Source organism: Alligator mississippiensis, chromosome 5 (genome assembly GCF_030867095.1).
Source record: "Alligator mississippiensis isolate rAllMis1 chromosome 5, rAllMis1, whole genome shotgun sequence".
NCBI classification, from domain to species: domain Eukaryota; kingdom Metazoa; phylum Chordata; order Crocodylia; family Alligatoridae; genus Alligator; species Alligator mississippiensis.
Window position 1 is genome coordinate 27,856,155 of NC_081828.1, and position 13,061 is coordinate 27,869,215.

A 13,061-nucleotide genomic window follows, 5' to 3' on the forward strand; every position below is an offset into this window, starting at 1 on the left:
ATTAGCAAAACTTCACTGCTAATTCTGATATTATTTTAGGCTTAAGCTTAAATGATTGGACCCATTATATTATATATAGATGACACAGTTCATTTACCTGTAAATGTTACTCCTTTTAGTTAAATATTGAAAAAACACTTTTTTTTATGTGAAACTGAAATTAAAACAGAATGAAAAGATGATTTATAGACTTGAGTTGGATTTCCCATGTTAATGCACAAGAATTAATAGATATTGAAGTACTGTACTTACTCAAATATAAGATGACCCCCCACCATATAATTACATACGAGATATGGATAATTTATACATTTTCTTATCATTTTCCAGGTATAGAATCTAATTATTTGAGGTTTGTCTTGAATTTGTTCTCTCTTCCTTCCCCCCGCCCCCTAACTTTTTCTCCCCAAAATGCCTTCCCCTCCTCCTTACTGTCAGATGCTGCTCTCTCTGACCACATGGAGGTTCCTGTCCTCCTTTTGGCTCAGATCGAGTGTCTTGGTGGGGGCATCTGAATCCCAAAACCTCCAGGCTTGGGCCTGCACACAGGATGCTTGCCAGTGGGTTTGGGAGTATCTGAAGTCCCATGGTGACAGCCTGGAATAGAGGATGCTTGCCGATTGTAGGACCATACATGGTTGTTTAGGATGATTGAGTCCTGCTCAATTGATGTGATTTGGAACTGACTTGGCTGATTTGACCTGGATCATGAAATATATTAATTGAAAAAATCCTTGTAGGTTCCCATCAATATGCTTGTCCAATATGAGCCATGTGTTTTATAGCCATGCTTGGTGTTGGCAGCTACATTTAATCAAGCTTCATAGCTGGCTTCCATTACTGAGCACAAACTGCTTTTGGCATCAGTTTAATGATAGATAATGTATGTAATGAGGTTTCCTTGTATGCAAATGTTAGATGAAAGGCTTTTCTCCCATGCTGATTGAGGGGGGTGACCTTGTCTTGTATTCGACTAAATACAGTAGGTTCCTGAATGCAAATTTTAATTAAAAACCTCTGTTTTTGTGTTTCAGTGTGTATGCAATAGACAGTTTCTTATGTGAATTTTGGTTTGCCTTTTTAAGTAAACTGGGTACAATTTTTCTATTTAAGATTCAGTCATTACTAAGAAAGGTCAGTGCATAAGTGTATGAAATTTCTCTTCTAAGTGTCCCTTAAGTCTATATCTAGTTAAAATATAAACCACATTCAGATCAGTTTTATATACATTTTGTTGATTATTTTTTATCTTTGTGCCACTGCCAATATTTTTTATATCATGGACTTGAATCCTTGCAGCAGTGGGACAATGACAGCATATCCTCTGCTGTGCTTATGGGAGTTTAGGCTGCTTTTGGTGTTTGGGGGAAGATGACAGTATTGAATATGTGATTTTAGGAATAGGTAAGATGAGGGCTTGCATGGAATCATTTTGATAGGGGTGATCCTGCCTTGAGCAGGAGGACTAGATTACCTCCAGAGGTCCCTTCCAGCCCTAGTTTTCTACAAGACAATTTAAGAATATAAAAGATGGAAGGGTTGGCTAGACAAGTCATAAGTTACTAAAAGAAAAATTATAACCATAAGTATTCAGTAGAGCTGCCTAAACCTGAGCCAGATCCCACAAATGTTTCTTTATACCTATAGTTTTCAAGCTGTTTCTGGATATCTGTCATGGAACCAGATTTAAAAGTTTTAAAATGATATAAAATTATATAAAATAATTGCATATACAAAAATGCATTTAAAATGTGCATTAATTCTTCAGGTAGAGATCACTCAGTATATACAGCAGGGGGCACTAAGCAGGTGATGCCATATGTAATGTTGGTAGCTTCAGTACCTTGGACACTTTAATTACTTCTAACCCCTCCTAGAAAATCTCTATCCGCCTGTAAATGTTACTCCTTCTGCAGTAACCATCTTGAGGCACGGACAGACATAGGTGATCCCTACGTGAGAGAATGAATGGATGCTGATTTGACATCAGTTCCAGAAAAACACAAAGCCTGTTGCAGAACGCTTTAAACTCCCTGCACATTACATTGCTGACCTTGGAGTAGGTATTTTTAGACGACAAAACTTTAGAAACCAACCTGCGTGCAAAGTTGCTTACAAGAAATCGTCCACGGACTAGATGTTGTTAAGCATGGTCTCAGCAGAGACTTTAGATTCTTATTCTATTATCTGAACTGCCACCTCTCCTTTGGCTGTCCTCCCCTACCCCACCCCCCATTCCCATCTTTCATATTTAAATAACCATATTCCCTTTCTATTTAGTACCCCTGCTCTCTGCAAGTCCATTCATAGCATCTGACAAAGGAGGCTGTTGCCAACAAAAGGTTAGTCTGTTTCCGCTCTTCCCTGCCTTCTTCCTAAATTGAGATTAACGTAGGGGTAACAACTTCTCTTTCCTTAAGACAAATTTGTTTGAATACCTGTTTATGATTGGGTGCAGACCTGTTTGTGTTTGTCTACATAGACCATCAGCAATGGTGACATTCTCAAGCATATCAAGCTGTCCTGGCCAGGCAGCCTCCTAAACTGGACTAATCCTAAACTCTTAATCCTACTCATGGAGTCATGGCTATATTACTTCCAGTTTAAGAGATAAACAAGCCTCCATTCTTTCTCGCTACCTGTGCCTGTAATACTGAGACAGCTAGCAGTGCCTGACCTTTTGCATTTCTCTTTATCAGATTCCTATCTCTTTATGGAAAATAACTGAATAATTTCTTTGGCACACAGTACTTTTTATAATTCAAGTTGTGATAGGTTCTACTTAGAGTGAACATTTTTTTTTCATTCTTTCTGTTGTTTTCCCAAACAGTAATGGGAGCCAGCCTCTGGCTTGGGCTTAAATCAGGGGCAGGCAATTATTTTGGGCAGAGGGTCACTTACTGAGTTTTGGCAAGCCATTGAGGGCTGCATGACAGGCAGCCAAGGGCAGATTAATATTAATTTTCTAAAATTTTTAGGGACCCCATGGGCTGGATAGAGTGGCCTGGCGGTCCACATCCAGCCCCCGGGTCACATTTTGCCCACCCCTGGCTTAAATACTGTTTGTTGTGATGTAGTTATGCAATCAACAATGGACATTTCAGTGCATGTTTTATTGTGGAGAAGGACTTGTTAATACAAATTAGTTCTTATAGGACTCGTACTAAAAATATCTAAATCCAAGAATGCTACATTGATTTATCCTGGAGACTTGGTTTTAATCAGGCCTGTCTGAGGCAGAACAATCCTTCTAGCCTCGAGCATTCTTTAGCTGAGTGCGTTCCTATATTTACTATTTCATCTTTTAGGGCGGGGGTAGGCAATTATTTGGTCTAGAGGGCCACTTGACAATTTTTGTTGTGCTGTTGAGGGCCTCACACAGACACACACGTGCTTCCTACAGATCTCTCTGCGTTCCTTCCCTTCTCCTGAGTCCCCAGCATATGGCCAGGTTGGGCTGGAGCTGCACCCACGTGGCTCAAAGCAGTGCTCAGGAACGCAGTGTGGCACTGGCCCAGCCCAGCCCGGGGCAGCTGTGTGCCAGGGACTTGGGGCTGGGGTGCAGGGAGAAGGGGGCCAGGAATCCCAGTTTATCTGGACTTGGCTAGACCAGTGCTGCACTATGTTGCTCCCTTTTCCCTGCTTCCCCTCCCCTGGCATGCAGCCAGACTGGGCCAGTGCCACCCTGTGTTCCCACATGTGACTTTGGGCCACGTGGGTGCAGCTGGAGTGACTCCTACCTGACCTGCCTGTGTGCTGGACACTTGGGGCAGGGGAGGTGGCTCAGGGAGAAGCAGGGAACACAGCGCAGCACCAGCCCATCCATGCCCACATAACCTGCAGCTCCCGGACCCCTTTTTCCTACACCACTTTCTTGCCTCAAGTCCCTGGGCTTACCCAGTGCCACTGTATTCCCACACGCTGCTTCAGGCCATGTGGGCATAGCTGGAGCAGTTTCTATCTGGTCCAGTTGCATGCTTGTGGGTCAGGTAAGAGCCGTGCCAGCCCCTCCAGCTGCACCCATGAGGTATGGCCTGATGCAGTGTGTAGAAACACGGACCAGTACTGCTAGCACTGCCCACATCCCTAACAGGCTCCAGCCGTCCTTGGCCTAGCCTAACAGGAACCAGATAACCTGTGGCTCCTGGCCCTTTTCCCCCTGTACCACTTCCCCTGCCAATAGAGAGAACCATACCTGAGCTTTGACTGTTTCCAGGGCCTGGGCTGTCTGGTCTGTGGATGGCCACAGGGTTGAAGCTGCATGCAGACAGTCTCACCAGGTAGAAGCCTGGCCAGAAGCTCAGTGCCCTCTGCCTTGGAACATACGCTGGAGGTGGGGTAGAGTGGGGTGGGCCAAGGCAGGAACAGGAGTGGCAGCCTGGCTGCTGGAACTAGAGCTGCTGCTGCAGCTGGCTATGGCATGAGGAAAGGAGAAGGGTGAGAGACGACAAAGGCCAGGGCAGCCACAGGGTGCCGGATACAGTTCTCCTTCAGAGGAGCAGCCACAGGCCAGATCTGGCCTGAAGCCTGTAGTTTGCCCACCCCTGCTCTAGTTCTATTACTGTTTCTTTGAGTGACTTGCCTTCAACCCTTCAATCTTGATGGCTTTTCCCTCATCCTAGTCAGGCAAAGGAAGATTTTTGCATCATTCCTCAAAGGAGCAGACTCCCACCTAAGATTGTTCCTAAAGAAGAGAGAAATGTCTTTTTTTGTTTGTTTGTTTCCCCACTTCTGCTAAAAGGGGCAGAATAAGGCTGAGTTCTCATCCCTCTGGCCCAGAGGATACTAGTGATATAGACCCATACCACTAACTCTGGTTCCAGGAGGTTGTGTTGCCAAGATGTATACAACACTTTGTGCTAGTGATTTCAGGGGATTTGGAGTTCCCTACTCACCTTGAGTCCCTTCTCCTGGCTGCATAGGTACAATGCTTATCATTAGTAAAAGTAGCATCAAATACGTGTCATGATTCCTGTTCTTTGGATTATCTAAAGAGGTTCCATATGCTCTAGAAGAGCTTCCCTTTTGAAGGTAGTGATCTTTTTTAAAAAAGGAAAATTAAAATGGAAGCACTGCAGGTGAAGAGATTCTTTATGTTCTTGGGGTATTTACATATCTTTCAACATAAAGGAAGAAATGTCACCAGTTTCAGCGGAGACAGTCTGCCCCTATTATGTATTACCCACCTGTTAACAGTTCAACTCTTCAGACAAAGACAAAAAAACACTTTCACAGGAAAAGGCCATCCTTTACTGAAGCCTCTGCACCTGACATGCTTTCAGGGTTTGTTTGGTGTTTTTTTGCCACAACTGTATTTACCATTTTTGTTGTTAATGTTAACACTAAAGTCTTATACAATTTTGTGATTCTTGGCACTGTGGAATTAAAAAGAAAACCAAACAGATATTTGATACGTGCAATAAAATTGGATAAGTTGACAGAACTGTTTTAGGGGGCAAGATAAATAAATCTGATACTAGTTCACTTTGAAAAGGGAAGAGTGCATGCCTACTTTCAAAACAACTTTGTAAAATCCCATCAGAATGGTAAAGGATCCAACTACTCTGGAGGCTGAACAAGCATCTTCATTTTTTCCTACTCCCAATCCCCAAAACAAGCTATGTTTCTTACCATTATCCAAATTTTACAATCCTTTCTGGCTGCATTCAGTAATAATTTGTGAAAACTGCAAGAACCAGCTGTGTGTGAGGTATTGAGTAGCGCTGGAAAAAAGGTGGTGGATTTGCACCATTTAAGTGGGCATGGGGTTGTTAGGTATTGGATGTAGAAGGAGCTTGATAAGTCGTGGAGGAAGTATTTGATATACCGGTGTAAGGGTGCTGGGCACTGTTGGTTGGGGCATTGTTAGGATATACTGGGAACATTGGAGAGAGAGCAATGGAATGGAGAAACTGTCTGTCTTCTCAAACCAGAGTCTAGTCTGATATTGGGCTTTTTTCCTTTACAGCCCACTGATATATGAGAGATGTATTGCATCAATGTGTAGAGCAGCTGAGCAGTGTTAACAGCCTGAGCTAGTTTCATGTCTTCTTTAAGTAACATAGTCCCAAGTGCTCAGCAGAGTAAGGAGGAGCCACACTGGAGTTGAGATAAGTATTTTGCTCCCAAAAAACCTGCTAAGTACTAATGGCCATATTCTAGCAAGCAAGTTGGTTTTTCTTTTTATAGATTTTAGCTGTAACTTCATCATTTCTCTGTGACTAAGCTTTTGCCTCAAAACAAACTTGAAGATTCTTGCGCAGAACTGAGATAGTGGCACTTGTGCTACTGCTGCCCTCTGAATAAGTGGAAGATTTTATTTTCTTAGACTGTTACTTAGCAAATTCACAAGCATCAAACTGAAAATGGTAAAACGAAAAGCACCCTTAACTTACACAACCAGATCCTGAATCCTATAAAGTATAAGTTATAGGGTTCTTGTTTTTTATTTTTGTTTTGTAGAAAAAGGTACAAAAATGTGAACTACCATAAATATTGAGATGTATAATACTTTTGGCACATTTTTTCACTTCTGTAGTTAAACTTTCCTACAGTAGATGCCAGTAGAGATCTACCGAATTAAAATTAAAAATATGATCAACATTTCCATAGCAACAACTTCCTCTTGGCATTACTATTTATAGAAATACTGCAGTCCCAGCTTTGTATTACATATCTCAGAGGTTTTCTAATAAGTTAAAAGCTTTATAGAATGGATAATACATTTTTGAGTTGAAATGAATAGATTTGCTCGTATGTTCATTAACTATTGAGTTTAAGTGTAACATAAACATTTTATTTATAGGCATTTTTAGTATCTTTGATTATTATGTACTAGAATTTCTGTTTTGAAAATCTGCTTTTATAGGTTAACAAACAATTTGATTACAAAGGACTGGGGGGTGAAACTTGACAAATTGGGCCTAAGATTAAGCGTGTTTTATGTAGATGCAATGTTTGGCTTGAACACTTCTAATTAATTTCAAGATACTTTAAAGCATGCCATAAAGTAGGTTACCAATTTGCAGGCATTGCTGCATGCACTTAAGATGGAAAACAATTAAAATATGTAAGGTATTAATAAATCTTGTCCACCCTTTTCATTTTTAAAACAGCAAACTGTTCTCTAAGGGCACATGAGTGTCTGGAAAAAAGGTGAATCAGTCTTCATAGCTGAGCATTACTTCTACAAAACATAGACTACTTTCTTTCTTCTCACTGCTCAATTTATTCCTATAAATTTAACAGTCTGTAAAGTATAAGATTAATTGAATCATTTAGTTTCTTGCTGGTATTATTAGTTTAAATATTAAAAGAAATGGGTACCTAAATATTTTGACTTCATGTTTTCCTCAGGACTTCCTGCCACAGCTGGGAAGGGGTTATGTAATGTATATTTACTTGTGCTCACATCACACACACACACACACACACACACACACACACACACACTGTTTTTTATAATAGGCTTACAAAATATAAAAACTATAATATTGCTTATGCTTTTTTAACAAGCATACATTTATTAGCACTGCTTATAAGGTGATCTCATGGCATTTTGTAATTCAGATATCTTGGCAAAAGTTATAAAATAAGGCTTCCCTTTTTCACATCTCCCATTATTTTATAATCATGCAGTAGATGTCTTGATGACAACTCTTAATCAAAATGTTTTACCAGTCGTTTGCTTAATTATTCAGATTCATGGTTTTTTTTTTTTAAATTGGGAGCCCTTATCAAAATAGGAATATTGCATACAAATAACTAACATTCAGATAATTCCTCTATGCCCTTATTTCAAATAGAAACCTTAATGTGCTCTGCTTGGGCCTGGGAAGATATCAACACGAAGTGAAGGGATGTTTACAAAATGAAGAAACCCTCCTGTGTGTTTTGGGTTGTTGCTGGGGTTTTGTTTGGGGGTTTTTGTTTGTTTGTTTTGTTCTTGTTTTTTAAGTCTTTAGAAGAACCCTCCAAAATGAACAGTAAAAGGAGTTTTCTTTCTAAAATTCAGAAAAATGTGTGTGAAAAGTCCACAGATCCAGAACAATGCAGGCATCTGGGAAGTATACCATAGTATTATTCTTCACTTGCTGCCTTCATTAGCAAGTAAGAAGAGTTAACTAATGGTTTTAATTATTAAGAGAAGAACCTGGGAAAGATGTATAGGCTTACTTTTTCCCTTTAGGAAAATCTGGAGCATGCACAAATAGTGTTACGTAGCCAAGCTAATAGATATCCACAATATACATATTCAGCAAAAGGTTTAGGAATAGACTAAACTTGTAGATAGAAGATAAAAGTTAAATTGCATTTGTTTTACAGCCCAAATGCACTGGTTTAAGTTCCTGACAACTAAAACGATGTAGATAGCTTTACAAAAATTACCACTAAGAGAACATTTTCAAAGTAAACCACAAACACCTAGCATAGAAACAAGCAGCATTTCTCACATCTTTTAGTCAAAGGTGCTCAACCCCCAGCCTCCGGCCCAGACCAAGCCTCCAGCACCTTATCTGGCCCATGGAGCTTTGCGCAGACATGGGGAGCTCTGCAGGCTGTGGCTCTGCATGCTAGATCTGGCATGCAGGGCAGCACAGGGCCTGATCCTGGCAAATGAGGCTGGGTGGGGGCAGTACAGGGCCCTGGGCCCCAATCCTGGCACGCAGACCCTGTCCTGGGGCATAGGGTCTAGTCCAGCCTGTGGACCAGCCACACACCACTTATTTGGCAGCCAAAAGCTTGAGCATCTTTGGTTTAGGTGCTTGGTTGTGTGTATAAAACTGTGAATTCTGCCTTGTTCATAATGTAGGGTTTTATGACAGTTTTGTATTCATTGAAATAATATTTTAGATCACTTTAAGTGTGTAAAACAGCCATTGGTTTTTAACTTTCTATGAAAAAGGCAAAGTTTTTTGTAGTAACTTTTATTGGACCAGCTGTATAGTTGGGAAAAATGATGGACAAGGTATCACTTTCTTAAGGTGTCACAAAAAAGGTATCACTAAAAACTCCTCGGATCAGGAGTGTCTGCTTTAATGTGCTTTCTTAGTATCAATTTCTGGAATAGAGTTGCTCTCTAGAAACTGGGGATTTATGTTTTTGCCTATGGAATTCTGAAAGGAGTTCCTGTGCACCTGTTTGACAGTCTCTGTTCAAGGATCTAGGCTGACAGTATGAGTAAAACAAGCTACACTAAGGACTGGCTAGACTCCTTATCACCAGGGATCCTGGTTTTTTTCCTCTATTAAAAAAAAAAAAATCCCCAATTTTTGGATATAAATAAGTAACCCAAAATCCACATTTTTCTGTGATTTAAAATGAAACACTACTGTATGTATGTAGAGAGAGAGAGAAAGATCTACCTTTATCTAGATGTAGCTATATATAATGGTGTTTCATTTTAATGATGGAAAAATGTGGATTTTGGTTATGGATTTTGGGTTACCTTTTTATATCCAAAAATTGGGGATTTTTTTCTTTTAAATTGGAGAAAACCAGGATCCCTGTTTATCACTTATTTCTCCTTAACAGAAAGCTGACCAGCTTCAGAGCCTCAAACCAGCCCAGAAGTCAGTGAACCTGACTTTTTTGTTGGGTAAAAAAACAAAAAAGTGCTAATGATAGTTAAAGCAGTTTAAAAACTATTCAGTTTTCTCTTCCTTCTTCATCAAGAAGCTACTTTTATCTGTCTGCTCTGTGAATTTATTAAAAATTCTTTACATAGGGCAAAGCAACAGATGTGACAAAGGAATTTAGAAGGATTCAGAGAAGGGGGAAGTATCATAGAGCCACAAAAGAAACTCAGGGTATGAAGAGATGAATGTGCTTTCACAGGAGCTGTGTGTCTAGTTTACTGTGGGACCAACCATGGTAGGAGAGAGGGCTGTTCTAGATTTTGTGGTTCAGAAGACAAGCCATGAATTGCAGCAAAAGAATCTTGTACAACCACAGACGACTGCCATGAGCATAAAATATGCTCTGAAATGGTGAGGATATTGAAGCAGAAAAATGCATACATTGTTTTCTCTAAATCTGTATTTCCTATACTACTAAGTAAAGAGCAGCGTCTTGTTAGAATCCTGTGCAAAGTGTGTGTGTGCGCATGTGAGCACACTTATGTGCTGCACTTGTCATATGCAGATAAGGTTCTTTGGGTAAATCCGATATCTTTTTTATCAGACCAACTCAAATAGCTGAAAAAATACCTAGTAAGCTATGCTATGCAAACATATGACAAGTGCCATTGTCACTTGTCATAAGCCATTGAAGTAAGCTATAAATCAGAATGTTGCACCTTTGTAGTGCATTCTGAGAAGATGTATGTTTAAATGTGGTGCCCTAGATCAGGAAATCAGGCCATGGGTCCTGGCTCTTGTGAGGTAGTGCTGGGCAAAGGGTTTGTAGCTCAAGTGTTCATTTAAATACACCAAGCCAAAGACAAGTGCCTGCACTTTGTTCAAATTCCGTAAGTTAAAGTATCAGGGTTCTGGTGGTTTGGGATCTGACTTAGCAGCCCTAATGACTTAGCATTCCCTCAGGTGAATAAGATCAATTTTCTGACACTTCTCCAAATAAATGCATGATATTTTTTGTATGTTAGAAGTTGAAAAATTTCCATTCTGTTATAGTTTAGTACTGAACCATTGTGCCGTTTATAAAATGAGGATGGGTACAGTCCAAAAACTTACATCTCTAATTATTTGAAAGCTGTACATTAAGACTTTGGGTTCCTTGCTACATGTTACATATAATTATGCTATTAACTGGTTAGTTACATAATAACTTTAGACTGGCCACATGTGCAAAGTAAGAACCTTCCCCCCCCCAACACACACACACCCACCAGCACCAAACATTATATCACAATTCATTGGTTAATAGCGCAATAATTTTAGACTAGCCACACATGCAAAGTAATTATCACATGATAAAAATGACTATCCAGCTATAAAAAGAGCCAACTGGCTATAAAGTTAGTGCTTGAAAATGTGTAATAACTATAGCTAGTTATCCAGCTTTAATTTGAATATGTTGCAGGGTCCTGGGTGAAAAATAGGAGCACATATTTAGGCACAGGTGAACTAGAAGAGGATTTTGAAGTGAGAGAATGGAAAAAATATTCAGACCATCCTCCCTAAATTAGGGGAAACTTTAGGGTATACAAATTAGGTGTGCTGGAAATTTATTTTCTAAAAATTGCCCACAGGATATGTTCTCAGTCTCTCACAAACAACTTGTCTACTTAAAGCATGCAAAAAGTGTTGTGTTAGGCAACAAAAGATAGCATATTTTCTCACATACAACTGAGAAGAATACACATATTGGCTTTGAAAGGCAAAATTAAAAGAAAAAGATTTTTTCCAGTTACATCTGCATAAGTAGAGATGGAGCTTAATCTTCAGAAGACTGAGGCATTAAGTCAGTCAACTCCCTCAGCTGCCTCAAAAGTAATGTACAGTAAAATTCCTGTTACCCTGGCATGAGTAGGGAATGCGGAGGGGAGCAGGGGGGGCCGCACATGGAGCGGCTGTAGTGCAGGGTGGGGGGTGGCGGTGGCAGCAGCCGCATGCAAGCTTTCCCCCCTGCACATGGCCGGCCGGAAATTCCAGTTAATAGTGTTCCAGTTACTCAGATGTCAGATAACAGGGATTTTACTGTAATAGCTGCTACTCTGTGGAGCAGGAATCGAAACAGGCTGCACTTATCCTAGTCAGCATATCAGCTTCCCTTCTTAATTTGTGCACCCCATTTTTGGGAGCTGATTTTGGGAAAGGAGGTGTGGATTGTATTGGAAAATACATGGTAATACATTTTAGATTTTTATCAGTTTTCTGTTTTTTGATCCTTTAAGGATTGTAGTTTCAAAAGTTATTCTACAACCTTTTATAACCTGAAAAATGAGAATTCATATAATCTCACTACTCTTGGAGCTGGAGCTCCAATATTATGAGGTAGTTTGGTGATTGGGATCTTGTGTCTATCCATTCATGTACATTGGGAGCTGGATGGGGGGAGCAATGTATCATGTATCCATTAGTAAGGCCCAGAATCCACTAGCAGCAGTCATCCAGTGTAGTTTTTTTACTCCATAAGTGACCTCATTCACAACTTGGTTTTTGCAGCAGGGTAAAACTAGAAGGTGTAAGCAGTAGCTTTGTAGAATCTTGTTCATGTGGGCAGAGGAAATGATCAGTATTTTACTTCAGTCTGGCCTTCCTAAACAAAAAGAAGAAAATGGTGCTTTTAATACATACCATCAGTTATTTTTAACACTTAGAAAATGTGAAAATGTGGACACCATAGCTTAATATAATCAATTAACTATAATATATGATTCTGGTAAGACTGCATCTTAATCCTGTGAGGGAAATGGAAAACTTGTCCTTTGTCTTTTTCCTGTAATTCATTTATTTTTAGATACATGGATAATAACCAGTTTTTTTAAATATTACCTGGTTTCTGATTTTTGTCTCTGTCATAAGGCAGACTGTATATTTTAATTATTTCATCATATTTTTAGTTTTTAAAAAAGCTGTTGAACTCCAAGTTTAAGAAAAATATTAACAGCTCTTCTAATCATCACCTTCAGCTGATAGGAAGAGGTTTTTGCTAAGAAAAGCTCCATAATGTGCAGTTTAATATTAACAGGAAGTAGAACAGAAGTAGTGGTTTCAAAACACTGCATACAGGAAGTTTGACACATGCATACTTCTTAGCTTCTGTGTAAGTTGTTCAGCTCCTTTTAGATGTTTTGTGTTGGTTTTTTTTCTGGTTTTTTTTTTAAAGTAAGTTGTCAATGTATATAGATGGCAAGTCAGAAGGAACTGGCTTGTAACCAGTGCACAGGAACAACTACAGCTCTACAGAGACTGGAAGGCTTTGCTAATCGACTTTTTCATAGGCAATCTAGGGGTGCTGTTCATGAACAGAAAGTGGCTCTGGAAGATGAGAGCCATCATTTCTCTGAATTCACTGCCTTGTGGGACAGATCAAGTAAGTGCTTTTAGACACTTGAGGTTCATTTTGCATAGTAGTATGAGGAAATTTGCAAACAAACA

At 39.7% G+C, this 13,061-nt stretch overlaps 1 protein-coding gene across 2 annotated transcripts in view; it reads left to right on the forward strand.

The window, feature by feature from the left end:
• PRKACB (protein kinase cAMP-activated catalytic subunit beta) overlaps positions 1 to 13,061 on the forward strand; it is a 121,585-nt gene that overhangs the window by 43,307 nt on the left and 65,217 nt on the right. Inside the window, exon 1 of one of the 2 annotated variants that reach the window (XM_006259041.4) lies at positions 12,795 to 12,996. The exons of the other annotated variant lie outside the window; for it this stretch is intronic. Within the exon in view, the coding sequence (XP_006259103.1) occupies positions 12,810 to 12,996 (187 nt within the window). The 5' untranslated portion in view covers positions 12,795 to 12,809. Of the gene's footprint in view, positions 1 to 12,794; positions 12,997 to 13,061 lie in introns of those variants that run through there. 2 annotated transcript variants of the gene reach the window in all.